We start from the raw sequence: 17,641 nt of genomic DNA on the forward strand, positions 1-17,641 counted from the left end.
TGGGGATCAGTGTGTGATTTGGGGAGTTGGGGGTCAGTGTGTGATTTGGGGGGTTGAGGGTCAGCCTGTGATTGGGGAGTTGGGGGTTAGTGTGATTTGATTTGATTTATTGTCACACAGTGAGAAGTATTTTTCTGTGGCCGAGGAACGTACACAGTATTTACATAGTAGACACAAGAATAATCAACAGGGAACATTGACAAATGGTACATCGACAAACGGTGATTGGTTACAGTGCGGAACAAGGGGCCAAACAAAGCAAATACATGAGCAAGAGATTGTAATTTGGGGAGTTGGGGGTCAGTGTGTGATTTGGGGAGTTGGGAGTCAGTCGGTGATTTGGGGGGTTTGGAGTCAGTGTGTGATTTGGGAAGTTGGGGGTTAGTGTGTGATTTGTGGAGTTGGGAGTCAGTATATGATTTGGGAAGTTGAGGGTCAGTATATGATTTGGGGGTTGAGGTTTTTACCTTTTCCCACTTTTCCCCCGGATCTGCAACCTTGGCTGGTCCCCCGGGACATCCAGATTGTCAGTGCTGCGAGCCTAGGAGGGGAAAACAGGCAGAAATTATCAGATATATACACCACCCTTACCCCCACGTAACCGGAAATCCTTGATTAGATCCAGTCTGTAACTCACTCCTGGATATCTGTTATTCTATACATAAACCACCCCGAACCCCTCGATTAGATTACAGTCTGTAACTCACTCCCGGGTATCTGTTATTCTATAGATAAACCACCCCGATCCCCTCGATTTGATTCCAGTCTGTAACTCACTCCCGGGTATCTGTTATTCTATATATAAACCACCCCGAACCCCTCGATTTGATTCCAGTCTGTAACTCACTCCTGGGTATCTGTTATTCTGTATATAAACCACCCTGAACGCCTCGATTAGATTCCAGTCTGTAACTCACTCCCGGGTGGGTGTTATTCTATGTATAAACCACCCCAAACCCCTCGATTAGACACCAGTCTGTAACTCACTACTGTTATTCTATGTTTAAACCACTCTGGTTAGGCCAGCATTTATTGGCCATCAATAGTTGCCCTTCAGAAGGTGGTGGTGAGTTGCCTTCTTGAACCAATGCAGTGCTAGAGGTGTAGGTGCACTCACTAGGGAGGGAGGGAGTTCCAGCGACAGTGAAGGAATGCCGATATATTTCCAAATCAGGGTGGTGAGTGACTTGGAGGAGAACCTCCAGGTGGTGGGGTTCCCAGGTATCTGCTGCTTTTGTCCTTCTAGGTGATAATGGCTGTGGGTTTGGAAGGTGGTATCTAAGGAACCTTGGCGAGTTGCTGCAGTGCATCTTGTTGATGGTACGCACGGCTGCCACTGTTCATCGGTGGTGGAAGGTTTGAATGTTTGTGGAAGGGGAAGCAGTCAGGGGGACTGCTTTGTCCTGGATGGTGTTGACTTTCTTGAGTGTTGTTGGAGCTGCACTCATCCAGGCAAGTGGAGAGTATTCCATTACACTCCTGACTTGTGCCTTGTAGATGAAGACCGATATATACTCTATGTATAAACCATCCCGACTCCACCCCCCCCCCACTCCATGTAGGTTCCAGTCTGTAACTCACTCATGGGTATCTATTATTCTGCATATAAACCACCCCAAACCCCTCACTCCCCGGTTTCTGTTATTCTATATAAAAAAACACCCTGATACCCTTGATGTGGAATCTGTCTATATATATGTTTCTGGAACATACCCCTAACCGGGTGTTGTAAGACTTCTTACTTTGAAATCCGACATCAGTTTCATGTGCTATCTTGCATCATTAAATAGCATCAGTTAGAGAGATCTCATCATTAATGCACAGAATGAGTCACGAAGGACAGGAACGTGGTCGGAGAGGCTGAAGGTGATCATGTTTCTGCAGCACCATTCACCATATCCCCCACCCCACCCCACACCTTCCGTCCGGACCTCAGGATGTCCCGGAGCCTCTCACAGACAATCAAGAGCTTTATCTGACCGGAGGTCACTGCTGTAATGTGGGGAAACGCAGCAGCCAGTCTGTACACAGCAAGATCCCACAGACAGCAATGTGATAATGACCCAGATTGTCTGTTTCTTTCATGGTTAAGAGACAAATATTGGCCCCAGGACACCAAGCAGAACACCCCACCCCCTTGCTCTTCTTCCAAATAGAGGCTGCAGGGTCTTTTGCACCCACTCAAGAGGGCAGACGGTGGGGGGGGGGGGGGTGAGTTTAAGAGGACACCTCAGACAGGGGCAGTGGGTGTATAATGGGTGTTCAATCAGTCAACCCAGTTGTTCATTATCGCCTCTCAGTTCTGGGGGATAGTGAATCGCCATCTTCACTCTAGGCAGCACACATTCTGCGTGGCCTGTCGTAGAGCCGGCCTCCCGTTGCTAAGTAACTATGTACAGGCGGTCGCATTGTGAAGTCTTGGCTGACCCCCCCCCCCCCCCCCCTCCCGAGGCCCAGGGCGAGCTGTCAGTGCCCAGCAGGTGTCGTTCTCTGAGAACCTGCTCTCCATTCTGACCAGATTGTTCACCAGATTGACAGAGGACAGCAGGGGGTGGGAGACCGGGGGAAATCTCACTCGCACTCACTCACTCACCCACTCAATGGATCCCCCATTATTCATCTGACTGTGAGAGGAGAGCTGTGGTGGGTGACCGGGCAAAATCTCACTTACTCACTCACTCACGCATTCACATTCATTCATACTCTTTATTCCTCCATGGAATGTGGGCGTTGCTGGCTGGGCTGGGCATTGATTGCCTTCTTGAGGGCAATTCAGAGTCAACCACATTAAACGTGTGGCACCGTAGCACAGTGGTTAGCACTGTTGCTTCACAGCACCAGGGTCCCAGGTTCGATTCCCGGCTTGGGTCACTGTCTGTGCGGAGTCTGCACATTCTCCCTGTGTCTACGTGGGTTTCCTCCGGGTGCTCCGGTTTCCTACCACAAGTCCCGAAAGATGTGCTTGTTAGGTAATTTGGACATTATGAATTCTCCCTCCGTGTGCCTGAACAGGCGCTGGAATGTGGCGACTAGGGGCTTTTCACAGTAACTTCATTGTTAATGTAAGCCTACATTAAAGATTATTATTATTGCTGTGGGTCTGGAGTCACCAGGCCTGTCCAGGTAAGGGTGGCAGATTTACTTCACTAAATGACATGAGTGAACCAGATGGGTTTTTACAACTATCAACAATGGTTTCATGTTCACTATTATACTTTTAATTCCAGATTTTTATTGAATTCAAATTCTGCATCTGCCATGGCGGGATTGGAATCCAGCACCTCGGAGCATTACCCTGGGTCTCTGATTATAAGTCTAGTGACAATACCACTGTGCCACTGCCTCCCCACATTCTCACTCATTCACGCACACTATCACTTACTCTCACATTCACTCACGCTCACTGACATTCACTCACTCAAACACATTCCCTCACACTCACTCACGCAATCATCTGGCTATGATAGGAGGGCTGGGGATGGGAGACTGCAGGGAAACTCACACACACTCATTCACACACTCACATTCACTCATTCTCACTCACACTCACTCACAATCCCTCACACAAAGTCACGCCCATGCACACTCACAGTGTAAAAGGGGTTTTACTCTGTATCTAACTCCATGTTGTACCTGTCCTGGGAGTATTTGATGGGGAAGTGTAGAGGGAGATTTACTCTGTATCTAACCCCGTGCTGTACCTGTGCTGGGAGTATTTGATGGGGAAGTGTAGAGGGAGATTTACTCCGTATCTAACCCTGAGCTGTACCTGTCCTGAGAGTGTTTGATGGGGACAGTGTGGGGGAGCTTTACTCTGTATCTAACCTCATGATGTACCTGTCCTGGAAGTGTTTAATGGGGACAGTGTAGAGGGAGCCTCACTCTGTATCTAACCCCCTGCTGTACCTGTTCTGGGAGTGTTTGATACGGACAGCGTAGAGGGAGCATTACTTGGTATCTAACCCTGTGCTGTACCTGTCCTGGGAGTGTTTGATGGGGACAGTGTAGAGGGAGCTTTACTCTGTATCTAACCCCGTGCTGTGCCTGTGCTGGGATTATTTGATGGGGAAGTGTAGAAGGAGATTTACTCTGTATCTAACCCTGAGCTGTACCTGTGCTGGGAGTGTTTGAAGGGGAAGTGTAGAGGGAGATTTACTCTGTATCTAACCCCGTGCTGTACCTGTGCTGGGAGTATTTGATGGGGAAGTGTAGAGGGAGATTTACTCTGTATCTAACCCCGTGCTGTACCTGTGCTGGGAGTATTTGATGGGGAAGTGTAGAGGGAGATTTACTCTGTATCTAACCCTGAGCTGTACCTGTCCTGAGAGTGTTTGATGGGGACAGTGTGGGGGAGCTTTACTCCGTATCTAACCTCATGATGTACCTGTCCTGGGAGTGTTTAATGGGGACAGTGTAGAGGGAGCCTCACTCTGTATCTAACCCCCTGCTGTACCTGTCCTGGGAGTGTTTGATACGGACAGTGTAGAGGGAGCATTACTCGGTATCTAACCCTGTGCTGTTGCTGTCCTGGGAGTGTTTGATGGGGACAGTGTAGAGGGAGCTTTACTCTGTATCTAACCCCGTGCTGAACCTGTCCTGGGAGTGTTTGATGGGGATAGTTAGAGGGAGGTTTATTCTGTATCTAACCCCATGCTGTCCCTGTCCTAGCAGTGTTTGATGGGGACAGTATAGAGCGAGCTTTACTCTGTATCTAACCCCATGCTGTCCCTGTCCTGTGAGTGTTTGATGGGGACACTGTAGAGGGAGCTTTACTCTGTATCTAACCCCGTGCTGTACCTGTCCTGGGAGTGTTTGATGGGGACAGTGTAGAGCGAGCTTTACTCTGTATCTAACCCCGTGCTCCACTTGTCTTGGAACTGATGGGGACAGTGTAGCGAGCTCTGTACCTAATTGGGTCGGTTTGTGTTACGCTGTTAACACTGTCACCTTCCACCTCCATTTTAAACAGCAAGTGAATGAAGCCTTTGTTTAATGTTGAGGCTCCACTATTGCCATGGCAACGGCCAAGCTGTGACAATAACCATCGCAGGTTTGTGTGGTAGAAACTGGCTTCAAATCATGGAGCAGAATGTGACATTCTGTGTCCTAATTTCACAAGCGTTTATACTGACTGGGGAGGGGACAGGGAGAGAGGTGGAGAATGAGAGAAAGCAAGAGTCAGGGAGGGAGAGAGTGATCGAGATAGAGAGGGTCAGAGAGAGAGAGGTAAAAAGCTATAGATAGAGGCAGATAGATAGAGAGACTGTGTCACAGGGAGAGACTGAGACAGAGAGAGATACACTAAGGGAGAGCGTGATCGAGACAGAGAGGCAACAAGTTATAAATAGAGACAGATACAAGAGACAGAGAGAGAGAGCCAATGACAGAGAGAGAGAAAGAGGCAGAGAGAAAGGGAGCGAATGACAGAGGGAGTGTCAGAGAGAGTGAGAGTGACAGAGAGTGAGGGAGTGGCAAGGAGAGAGTGTCACAGAGAGCGAGGGAGTGACAGAGAGAGAGGGAGTGACAAAGAGAGAGGCAGCGTGATAGAGAGTGAGTGACAGGGAGAGAGAGTGACAGAGAGGGAGTGACAGAGAGGGAGAGAGGGAGAGAGAGACACAAAAGGGTTGTATTTGTTTATTGTCACGTGTACCGAGGTACAGTGAAAAATATTTTTCTGCGAGCAGCTCGAACAGATCATTTAGTACATGAAAATAAAATACATAATAGGGCAACACAAGGTACACAGTGTAAATACATAGACAGCGGCATCGGGTGAAGCATACAGGAGTGTAGTATTAATCAGGTCAGTCCATAAAAGGGTCGTTTAGGAGTCTGGTAACAGCGGAGAAGAAGCTGTTTTTGAATCTATTCTTGCGTGTCCTCAGACTTTTGTACCTCATGCCCCATGGAAGAGTGAGTGAGCCGGGTGGGAGGGGTCTTTGATTATGCTGCTCGCTTTCCCAAGGCACCAGGAGGTGTAGATAGAGTCAATGGATGGGAGAGAGAGGGAGTGACAGGGAGAGTGGGAGGGACAGGGAAAAGGGGGGACCGAGAGAGAGGGAGTGACAGAGAGAGAGAGAGAAAGAGAGAGTGACGGAGATAGAGAGGGTCAGACAAAAAGAATGAGTGACAGAGAGAGAGAGTGACAGAGAGAGACAGAGTGACACAGAGATAGGAGTGACAGGGCGAGAGGGAGTAAGAGAGAGAGTGACCGAGAGAGAGGGAGTGACAGAGAGAGAGTGGCATAGAGAGAGAGACAGAGAGAGTGAGAGAGAAAGAGAGTAACAGAGAGAGACAGAGTGACACAGAGATAGGGAATGACAGGGAGAGAGGGAGTGAGAACGAGAGTAACCGAGAGAGAGGGAGTGACAGAGAGAGAGAGATAAAGAGAGAGAGTGTTGGAAACTGAGAGCGACAGGCAAAGAGAAAGAGTGACATGGAGAGAGAGAGTGACAGAAAGAGGGAGTGACAGGGAGGGAGAGACAGACAGAGAGAGAGGGAGCGACAGAGAGAGTGACGGAGACAGAGAGAGACAGACAAAGAGAAAGATTGACAGGGAGAGGGGGAATGACAGAGAGAAAAAGGCAGAGAGGCAGAGAAAGAGAAAAAAGAGAGGGATGACAGAGAGGTACATCGGCAAAGACAGAGATTGGGGAGGGACACTGGCAGAGGGAGGGACTGAGAAACATCCTCAAGGGACAGCACACCATGCTGCTGTGTGTGACAAGTGGCTCACCCTGGTGTCCCGGTAAATGCAGTGATTGGAAACTAGGCCACTGCGGTGCGAGACGTCTGCACGAGATTGGGAACAGCCCATGATGGATTCACAAATAATCCCACCGTTTGGGTGATGGCCACAGCACATTTCAGAGCCCACTCTGTGATTCATCAACTCAGCATTCAGACGCGGATCTGTGTCCGCCCCTCACCAGCGTCACCCAGACCCATTAACACCTCATCGCTGTGCTCACTGACCTACATTCGCTCCCATTCATCCAGCACCGTTATCATACAAAAATCTCCCCAAGGCATTTCACAGCAAAGAGAATAAGGCAAAATCTGACCTAGGTCAGCAAAGGAGAAAATAGGGACAGGTAATGAGACAGAGATAGACAGAGAGAGAGAGACAGAGAGGCTAACAGAGAGACAGAGAGAGAGAGAGGCACACACAGGAGAGGGAGACACAGAGAGAGAGAAAGCAACACAGCCATGCAGGCAGAGAAAGAGAGGCAGAGAGACACACAGAGAGAGACAGAAAGGGAGAGAGACAGAGAGATGCACACAGAGGGAGAGAGAGAGACAGAGGTGGATAGAGAGAAGTGGAGAGAGACCGAGAGACGTGGAGAGAGAGAAAGACAAAGAGAGAGAGGTGGATGAAAGAGAGAGAGGTGGAGAGCGTGAGAGAAGGTGGAGAGAGACAGAGAGAAGTGGAATGAGAGAGACAGAGAAAGAAAGGTGTAGAGAGACAGAGAATCACAGAATAATACAGTGGAGAAGAGGCCCTTCAGCCCATCAAGTCTGCACTGGTGCATGAAAAACACCTGACCTATCTACTTTATCCCATTTGCCAACACTTGGCCCATTGCCTTGAATGTTATGATGTGCCAAGTGCTCATCCAGGTACTTTTTAAAGGATGTGAAGCAATCAGCCTCTAGCACCCTACCAGGCAGTGCATTCCAGACCATCACCACACTTTGGGTATAAAGGTTTTTCCTCAACTACCCCTCAAACCTCCTGCCCTTCACCTTGAACCTGTGTCCCCCCCCCCCCCGAACTGGGCTGATGCAGGATTCATGAAGCGCATGTTGGGGCGCATTCCGGACCTGGAGATAGGAGGCCTGATAATGGGAGGGGACTTCAATACAGTGTTGGATCCAGCACTGGACCGCTCCAAATCAAGGACTGGAAAGAGGCCGGTGGCGGCCAAGGTACTTAGGGGGTTTATGGATCAGATGGGGGGAGTGGACCCATGGCGGTTTGCGAGGCCGCAAACCAGGGAATTTTCTTTCTTCTCCCATGTACACAAAGCCTACTCCCGGATAGATTTCTTTGTTCTGGGTAAGGCGCTCATCCCGAGGGTGGAGGGGACGGAGTATTCGGCTATAGCCGTTTCGGACCATGCCCCGCACTGGGTGGAACTGGAGCTGGGAGAGGAGAGGGACCAATCCCCGTTGTGGCGGCTGGATGTGGGACTGCTGGCGGACGAGGTGGTGTGTGGGAAGGTGAGGGGGGTGTATCGAAAGGTACTTGGAGGCCAACAACAACGGGGAGGTGCGGGTGGGGGTGGTATGGGAGGCGTTGAAGGCGGTGATCAGGGGAGAGCGAATTTCCATTAGGGCTCATAGGGAGAAGACAGAGGGTATGGAAAGGGAGAGGTTAGTGGGGGAGATTTTGAGAGTGGACAGGAGATACGTAGAGGCCCCGGAGGAAAGATTACTTGGGGAAAGACGACGGCTCCAGACGGAGTTTGACCTGTTGACCACAGGGAAGGCGGAGGCACAGTGAAGGAAAGCGCAGGGGGCGACCTACAAGTATGGGGAAAAGGCTAGTCGGATGCTGGCACACCAGCTCCGTAAGACGATGGCAGCGAGGGAAATAGGGGGAGTCAAAGATGGAAGGGGAGCCACGGTTCGGAGTGCGATGAAAATAAACGAGGTATTCAAGGCCTTTTATGAAGAGCTGTACAGATCCCAGCCCCCAGCGGGGGAAGAGGGGATGAGACGATTCCTAGATCAGCTGAGATTCCCGAGGGTGGAGGAGCAAGAGGTGGCTGGTTTGGGGGCACCAATTGGGTTGGAGGAGCTGAGCAAGGGTTTGGGGAGCATGCAGGCGGGGAAGGCCCCGGGACCGGACGGATTCCCGGTGGAGTTCTACAGGAAGTACGCAGACCTGTTGGCCCCGCTACTGGTGAGGACCTTTAATGAGGCAAGAGAGGAGGGGACCCTGCCCCCGACAATGTCGGAAGCGACAATTTCTTAAATCCTAAAGTGGGACAAGGACCCACTGCAATGTGGATCGTACAGGCCGATCTCACTCCTCAATGTGGATGCAAAGTTGCTGGCAAAAGTGCTGGCCACGAGGATCGATGACTGTGTCCCGGGGGTAATCCACGAGGACCAGACGGGATTTGTAAAGGGCAGGCAACTAAACACCAATGTGCAGCGGCTCTTAAACGTGATAATGATGCCATCGGAGGAGGGAGAGGCGGAGATAGTGGCAGCTATGGACGCGGAGAAGGCCTTTGACCAAGTAGAGTGGGAGTACCTCTGGGAGGTGCTGCGTAGGTTTGGGTTCGGGGTAGAGTTTATCAATTGGGTTAAGCTCCTTTACAGAGCCCCGATGGCGAGTGTAGTGATGAACCGGCGGAGGTCGGAGTACTTTCGACTGTACCGAGGGACGAGGCAGGGGTGCCCCCTGCCCCCCCTGTTGTTCGCATTGGCGATCGAACCATTGGCCATGTCATTGAGGGAGTCTAATAAATGGAGGGGGGTGGTCCGAGGGGGAAAAGGGCATTGGGTGTCGCTATATGCGGATGACCTGTTGCTGTACGTGGCGGATCCAATGGAGGGGATGGTGGAGGTTATGCAGACTCTAAGGGAGTTTGGGGAGTTTTCGGGCTATAAGCTCAATGTAGGGAAGAGTGAGCTCTTTGTATTACAGGCGGGGGACCAAGAAAGAGGGATAGGGGACCTACCGCTGAGGAGGGCGGAGGGGAGCTTTTGGTATCTGGGGATCCAGATAGCCAGGAGTTGGGGGACCCTACATAAACTGAATCTGACGAGGTTGGTGGAGCAAATGGAGGAGGATTTCAAAAGATGGGACATGTTACCGCTCTCGCTGGCGGGTAGAGTGCAGTCGGTCAAAATGGTGGTCCTTCCGAGGTTTCTGTTTGTGTTTCAGTGCCTTCCCATCGTGATCACTAAGGCCTTTTTTAAGAGAGTAGGCAGGAGTATTATGGGGTTTGTGTGGGTGAATAAGACCCTGAGAGTAAGGAGAGGGTTCCTGGAACGCAGTAGGGACCGAGGAGGGTTGGCGCTGCCAAACCTGGGGAGCTACTACTGGGCAGCAAATGTGGCGATGATCCGCAAGTGGGTTATGGAGGGAGAGGGGGCGGCATGGAAGAGGATGGAGATGGCGTCCTGTCAAGGAACGAGCCTGGGGGCGTTGGTGATGGCACCGCTGCCGCTCTCGCCGACAAAGTATACCACGAGCCCGGTGGTGGCGGCAACGCTATGGATCTGGGGCCAGTGGAGATGGCACCGGGGTGCAATGGGAGCATCGGTGTGGTCCCCGATCAGGGGTAACCACCGGTTTGTCCCGGGGAAGATGGACGGGGGGTTCCAGAGCTGGCATCGGAAGAATGGGGGACCTGTTTAGCGACGGGACGTTTGCGAGCCTAGGGGCACTGGAGGAGAAGTTCGAGTTACCCCCGGGAAATGCCTTCAGATATATGTAGGTGAGGGCTTTTGTGAGGCGACAGGTGAGGGAATTCCCGTTGCTCCCGGCACAAGAAGTTCAAGATAGGGTGATCTCGGGTGTATGGGTCGGGGAGGGCAAGGGGTCGGAAATACATCAGGAGTTGAAAGAAGAGGGGGAAGCGCTGGTAGAAGAGTTGAAGGGTAAATGGGAGGAGGAGCTGGGGGAGGAGATCGAGGAAGGTCTGTGGGCTGATGCCCTAGGTAGGGTTAATTCCTCCTCCTCGTGTGCCAGGCTCAGCCTGATACAATTTAAGGTGGTCCACAGAGCGCACTTGACGGGGGCGAGGTTGAGTAGGTTCTTTGGGGTAGAGGACAGATGTGGAAGGTGCTCAGGGAGCCCGGCGAACCATGTCCATATGTTTTGGTCATGTCCGGCACTGGAGGGGTTCTGGAGAGGAGTGGCGGGAGCAATATCTCAGGTGGTGAAAGTCCGGGTCAAGCCAAGCTGGGGGCTAGCAATATTTGGAGTAGTGGACGAACCGGGAGTGCAGGAGGCGAAAGTGGCCGGCATTTTGGCCTTTGCATCCCTAGTAGTCCGGCGAAGGATCTTGCTAATGTGGAAGGAGGTGAAGCCCCCCAGCCTGGATAAATGATATGGCTGGGTTCATAAAGTTGGAGAGGATTAAGTTCGCCTTGAGAGGGTCTGTGCAGGGGTTCTACAGGTGGTGGCAACCGTTCCTAGACTATCTCGCGGAGCGTTAGAGGAAGGTCGGTCAGCAGCAGCAGCAACCTTGGGGGGGGGGGGGACGTCTTGGGAGCGGTGGGGGAAAGGGGGGACTGCATGGGTGGGTGGATGAGCAAGAGATAACATGAAGGGTTGGGGAAACTGGCACGCACGGGTGAGAGCCAGTGTACAAAGCTCTGTAAATATATCATTTTGCCATGTATATATCTTGCTCTGCGCGATTTCTCGTTTTTTTTTGTTACGAGGGGGGGGGGTTATTGTTTGTAAGGGAGAAAAATTGTGTTAAAAAACTTTAATGAATATATTTTTTTTTAAAAAGAACTTGTGTCCCCTCAAATCTGACCCATCAAATAAGGGAAACAGCTGCTCCCTCCAGTGTCAGGCCATTCATTAAATGCTTCCTCGTCAAATTACACCTTCCCAAAGTGTACCACCTCACACTTTTCAGGGTTAAATTCCATCTGCCACTTTTCTGCCATTTGACCATCCTATCTATATATTCGTGTAAACCAAGACACTCATTCTCACTGTTAACCACCCGGCCAATCTTTGTGTCATCTGCAAACTTACTGGGCAGGATTCGCCGACCCCGCGCCGGGTCGGAGAATCGCCGGGCGGGGGGGGGGGGGGGGGAGGGCGCGAATCACGCGACGCTGCTCCAACGCCGGTCCGCCAATTCTCCACCGCTCAATGCGGCCCCCCCTCCGCAATTCGCAGTGCTCAACGTGCCGAATGCCCGCCAAATTCGGCCAAGTTCAGCTGGGGCTCTTCGCTTGTGGTCCTACTCGGCGGGAACTGGGCGTTCATGCTGCGGGGGCTGTCCTGGTGTGGGGGAGGGGGGATCCGACTCCGGGTGGGCCTCCACGTTGGCCAGGCCCGTGGTCTTATTCCGTGGGAGGCCTATGTTCCTCCGCGCCGGCCCCGTAGGGCTCCGCAATGTTACACGGGGACCAGCACGGGGAAGGCAACCTTGGCCAGAGCGTGCCTTATTTTACTAATATCCACTCCTCCCAATTTTTTTGAACTTGTCTATTTCTTTCTCCATAACAATATTAAATTGTACCATGTTGTGGTCGCTATCACCAAAATGCTCCCCCACCAACACATCAACTACCTGTCTGGCTTCATTCCCCAGAATTAGGTCCAGCACCGCATTGTCCCTTGTTGGATCCTCTACATATTGAGCTAAAAGATTCTCCTGTATACATTTTAAGAACTCCATTCCATCCAAGACCTTAGCACGATGACTACCCCCAATTAATGTTTAGAAAGTTGAAATCACCTAATATAATTACCCTATTATTATTTTTACACACCTCTGTGAATTTTGCACATATTTGCTCCTCAATTTGCCGCTATCTGGGGTCTATAATAAACACTGAACAATGTGGCTGTCCCTTTTTTATTCCTGAGCTCTACCCACAAAGCTTCATTTGATGCCCCCTCCAAGACATCATCTCTCCTCACCGCAGTAACTAACTCTTTGACTAATAATGTAATCCCTCCACCTCTTTTACCTCCTCCTCTTACTCACCTGAAGATTCTATGCCCCAGGATGCTGAACTAGCAATCCTGCTCCTCCCTCAACCACGTCTCCGTGATGGCTACGATATCACAATTCCATGTGTCCATCTTGCCCGAGAGAGAGAAGTGGAGAGAGGGATAGACTGAGAGAGAGACAGAGAGAGAGACAAAGAGAGGTGGAGAGTGAGATAGACACAGAGCCTGAGAGACAGAGAGAGAAACCAGTGATAAGAGCGAGACAAAGACAGACAGAGGAGAGTCAGTACTGAGGGTGTGCTGCACTGTCAGAGGGTCAGGGCTGAGTGCTGGACTGTCAAAGAGACTGTACTGAGGGGGCACTGCCGGAGGATAAGTACTGAGGTAACGCTGTACTGTCGGAGGGTCAGTACTGAGGGAGAGCTGTACTGTCAGAGGGACAAGACAGAGGGACTGCTGCACTGCCATGGGTCAGTACTGAGGGAGTGCTGCACTGTCCTTCGGTCAGTACTGTGGGAGTGCTGTTCGGTTGGAGGGTCAGTACTGACAGGGTGCTACACTGTCAAGAGGGTCAGTACTGAGGCAGTGCTGCACTGTTGAAGGGTCAATACTGAGGGACTGCCACAAAAAAGAGGGTCAGTACTGAGGGAGAGCCGGACAGAAGGTCAGTACTGAAGGAGCGCGGCACTATCGGAGGGACAGTACGGAGGGAGCGCCACACTGTCGGAGGGTCATTACTGAGGGATTGCTGCACTGTAGGAGAATCAGTACTGAGGGAGTGCTGCACTGTCGGAGGGTCAGTACTGAGCGAGTGCCATACTGTCGGAGGATCAGTACTGAGGGAGTGCTGCACTGTCGGATGGTCAGTACTGGGGGAGTGCTGCACTGAGAGAGGGTCAGTACTGGGGAAGTGCTGCACTGTCAGAGGGTCAGTACTGAGGGAGTGCTGCACTGTCAGAGGGTCAGTACTGAGGGAGTGCTGCTCTGTCAGAAGGTCAGTACTGAGGGAGTGCTGAACTGTCGGAGGGTCACTACTGAGGGAGTGTTGCACTGTCAGAGGGTCAGTACTGAGGGAGAGCCGCACAGAAGGTCAGTACTGAAGGAGCGCCGCACTATCGGAGGGACAGTACGGAGGGAGTGCCACACTGTCGGAGGGTCATTACTGAGGGATTGCTGCACTGTGGGAGAATCAGTACTGAGGGAGTGCTGCACTGTCGGAGGGTCAGTACTGAGCGAGTGCCATACTGTCGGAGGATCAGTACTGAGGGAGTGCTGCACTGTCGGATGGTCAGTACTGGGGGAGTGCTGCACTGTCAGAGGGTCAGTACTGGGGGACTGCTGCACTGTCAGAGAGTCAGTACTGAGGGAGTGCTGCACTGTCAGAGGGTCAGTGCTGAGGGAATGCTGCACTGTCGAGGGTCAGGACTTGGGGAGTGCTGCTCTGTCAGAGGGTCAGTACTGAGGGAGTGCTGCACTGTCAGAGGGTCAATACTGAGGGAGTGCTGCACTGTCGTAGGGTCAGTGCTGAGGGAGTGCTGCACTGTCGGATGGTCAGTACTGGGGGAGTGCTGCACTGACAGAGTGTCAGTACTGGGGAAGTGCTGCACTGTCAGAGGGTCAGTACTGAGGGAGTGCTGCACTGTCGGAGGGTCAGTGCTGAGGGAATGCTGCACTGTCGAGGGACAGGACTTGGGGAGTGCTGCTCTGTCAGAGGGTCAGTACTGAGGAAGTGCTGCACTGTCAGAGGGTCAGTACTGAGGGAGTGCTGCTCTGTCAGAGGGTCAGTACTGAGGGAGTGCTGAACTGTCAGAGGGTCAGTACTGAGGGAGTGCTGCTCTGTCAGAGGGTCAGTACTGAGGGAGTGCTGCTCTGTCAGAGGGTAAATACTGAGGGAGTGCTGCACGGTCAGAGGGTCAGTATTGAGGGAGTGCTGCACTGTGAGCGGGTCAGTACGGAGGGAGCGCGGTACTGTCAGAGGGTCAATACTGAGGGAGTGCTGCACGGTCAGAGGGTCAGTATTGAGGGAGTGCTGCACTGTGAGAGGGTCAGTACTGAAGAAGTGCCGCATTATCGGAGGGTCAGTACTGAGGGGGTGCTTCCACTGTTGGAGGGTCAGTACTGAGGGAATGCCATACTATCGGAAGATCAGTACTGAGGGAGTGCTGCACTGTCGGAGGGTTTGTACTGGGGGAGTGCTGCACTGTCAGGGGGTCAGTACTGAGGGAGTGCTGCTCTGTCAGAGGGTCAGTACTGAGGGAGTGCTGAACTGTCGGAGGGTCACTACTGAGGAAGTGCTGCACTGTCTGAGGGTCAGTACTGAGGGAGTGCTGCACTGTCAGAGGGTCAGTACTGAGGGAGTGCTGCACTGTCAGAGGGTCAGTACTGGGGGAGTGCTGCACTGTCAGAGGGTCAGGACTGGGGGGCTGCTGCACTGTCAGAGAGTCAGTACTGAGGGAGTGCTGCTCTGTCAAGAGGGTCAGTACTGAGGGAGTGCTGCTCTGTCAGAGGGTCAATACTGAGGGAGTGCTGCACTGTCGTAGGGTCAGTGCTGAGGGAGTGCTGCACTATCGAGGGTCAGGACTTGGGGAGTGCTGCTCTGTCAGAGGGTCAGTACTGAGGGGGTGCTGCACTGTCAGAAAGTCAGTACTGAGGGAGTGCTGCTCTGTCGGAGGCTCAGTACTGGGGGAGTGCTGCACTGTCAGAGGGTCAGTACTGAGGGAGTGCTGCTCTGTCAGAGGGTCAGTACTGAGGGAGTGCTGCTCTGTCAGAGGGTAAATACTGAGGGAGTGCTGCACGGTCAGAGGGTCAGTATTGAGGGAGTGCTGCACTGTGAGCGGGTCAGTACGGAGGGAGCGCGGTACTGTCAGAGGGTCAATACTGAGGGAGTGCTGCACGGTCAGAGGGTCAGTATTGAGGGAGTGCTGCACTGTGAGAGGGTCAGTACTGAAGAAGTGCCGCATTATCGGAGGGTCAGTACTGAGGGGGTGCTTCCACTGTCGGAGGGTCAGTACTGAGGGAATGCCATACTATCGGAAGATCAGTACTGAGGGAGTGCTGCACTGTCGGAGGGTTTGTACTGGGGGAGTGCTGCACTGTCAGAGGGTCAGCAGTGAAGGAGTGCTGCACTGTCAGAGCTGCACTGTCAGAGGGTCAGTACAGAGGGAGTGCTGCACGGTCAGAGGGTCAGTATTGAGGGAGTGCTGCACTGTGAGAGGGTCAGTACGGAGGGAGCGCGGTACTGTCAGAGTGTCAGTACTGAGGGAGTGCTGCACTGTCGGACGGTAAGTGTTGAGGGAGTGCTGCACTGTCAGAGGGTCAGTACTGGGGGAGTGCTGCACTGTCAGAGAATCAGTACTGGGGAGTGCTGCACTGTCAGAGGGTCAGTACTGGGGGAGTGCTGCACAGTCAGAGGGTCAGTACTGGGGGAGTGCTGCACTGTCAGAGGGTCAGTACTGAGGGAGTGCTGCACTGTCAGAGGGTCAGCACTGAGGGAGTGCTGCACTGTCAGAGGGTCAGTGCTGAGGGAGTGCTGCTGTGTCAGAGGGTCGTACTGGGGGGTGCCGCATTGTCGAGGGAAGGGTGCCAGCGTTCTGCCCTGTGTCCTGAGACCCAATATTCATTCTTCAAAGAACATTCCTGAAAAATCGGATGGCCTGGGTCTTTTTCACATTGCTGTCTGTGGGATCTTGCTGTGCCCAAAGTGCTGGGTTAGCTGAGGGGCTTTGGGACGTGTTGAGGGGGTGGGAGGAGCTGGGGGAATGAAACGACACACTGAGGCGGTGGCTGGTGGACTGACCGGGGGTGGGGGTCACTCTGTCCTCAGTCACAGACCAAGTCCTGTCTCCCAGAATGAAGAAATATTCAGACAATCGGAAATACATCTCAGTTAGCGTCCAACAAGCCTCCAGATCTGAGGACGGTAACCAGCTGCTTTACCAAGGGGCATCTCCCCAGCGTGACCCCGGTCACAGTGAGGAGGTGGAAGGGAGGACCAGCAGGGGCTGGTCCCAGAGCCGCGGTTCGAAGAGCCTGAGTGACTGGAATGTGCATTGTGATCCCGCCTGGGACACGGAAAGGCTGCAGCGGGACACGGGATGGTATGCGGAGGTTGTCCTGTGAATGACTGGCCCTCAGAGTGGGTCAGAGGGCGGTGTGAGTGCGACTCGTCCTCAAGCCCAGCTCACCCGGGACAGGGCCAGAGAGAGGGGGGAGCCACATAGAGAGACAGGTAGAGAGAGACACAGAGACAGACAGACAGAGAGACAAAGAGAGCGACAGGGCCAGAGAGAGACACACACACACAGAGACAGATAGAGAGAGACACAGAGACAGACAGACAGAGAGACACAGAGATAGAGAGAGCGACAGGGCCAGAGAGAGAGACACACACAGAGAGACAGATAGAGAGAGACACAGATAGACAGATAGAGACAGACAGACAGCGAGACAAGAGATAGACAGATAGAGACAGACAGATGCAGAGACAGAGAGAGCAAGAGGGCCACAGAGAGAGAGCCTCACAGAGAGACAGATAGTGAGAGACACCGAGATAGACAGATAGAGACAGACAGACAGAGAGCGAGAGGGCCAAAGAGAGAGACACATACAGATAGAGAGAGCGACAGATAGAGAGGGACAGAGAGAGACACACACAGAGATAGAGAGTGAGAGAGTCAGAGAGAGAGACACACACACAGGTAGGGAGAGTGACAGAAAGAGAGAGAGAGACAGACAGAGAGAGAGACACAGAGATACAGAGAGCGAAAGGGCCAGAGAGGGAGACACATACACAGATAGAGAGAGAGAGCGACAGATAAAGAGATAGACAGACAGACAGAGACACAGAGATAGAAAGGGCCAGAGAGAGAGAGCCACACAAATAGACAGAGAGAGACAGATAGAGAGAGATGGAGAGAGAGAGAGCAACAGATAGAGAGAGACAGATAGACAGGCACAGAGATAGAGAGGACCAGAGAG

General features: G+C 52.5%; 1 protein-coding gene across 5 annotated transcripts in view; it reads right to left on the bottom strand.

Moving 5' to 3' along the window:
- The window catches only part of LOC140386477 (rho GTPase-activating protein 32-like), a 310,038-nt gene that overhangs the window by 245,653 nt on the left and 46,744 nt on the right, over positions 1-17,641 (bottom strand). For 4 of the 5 annotated variants that reach the window (XM_072468852.1, XM_072468850.1, XM_072468853.1 and 1 more), the window contains one exon: positions 468-541. In XM_072468852.1, the coding sequence (XP_072324953.1) occupies positions 468-541 (74 nt within the window). Of the gene's footprint in view, positions 1-467; positions 542-6,736; positions 6,885-17,641 lie in introns of those variants that run through there. The other variant, XM_072468851.1, reaches the window with a different exon arrangement.

Source organism: Scyliorhinus torazame, chromosome 12 (genome assembly GCF_047496885.1).
Source record: "Scyliorhinus torazame isolate Kashiwa2021f chromosome 12, sScyTor2.1, whole genome shotgun sequence".
In the NCBI taxonomy this organism is placed as follows: Eukaryota; Metazoa; Chordata; class Chondrichthyes; order Carcharhiniformes; family Scyliorhinidae; genus Scyliorhinus; species Scyliorhinus torazame.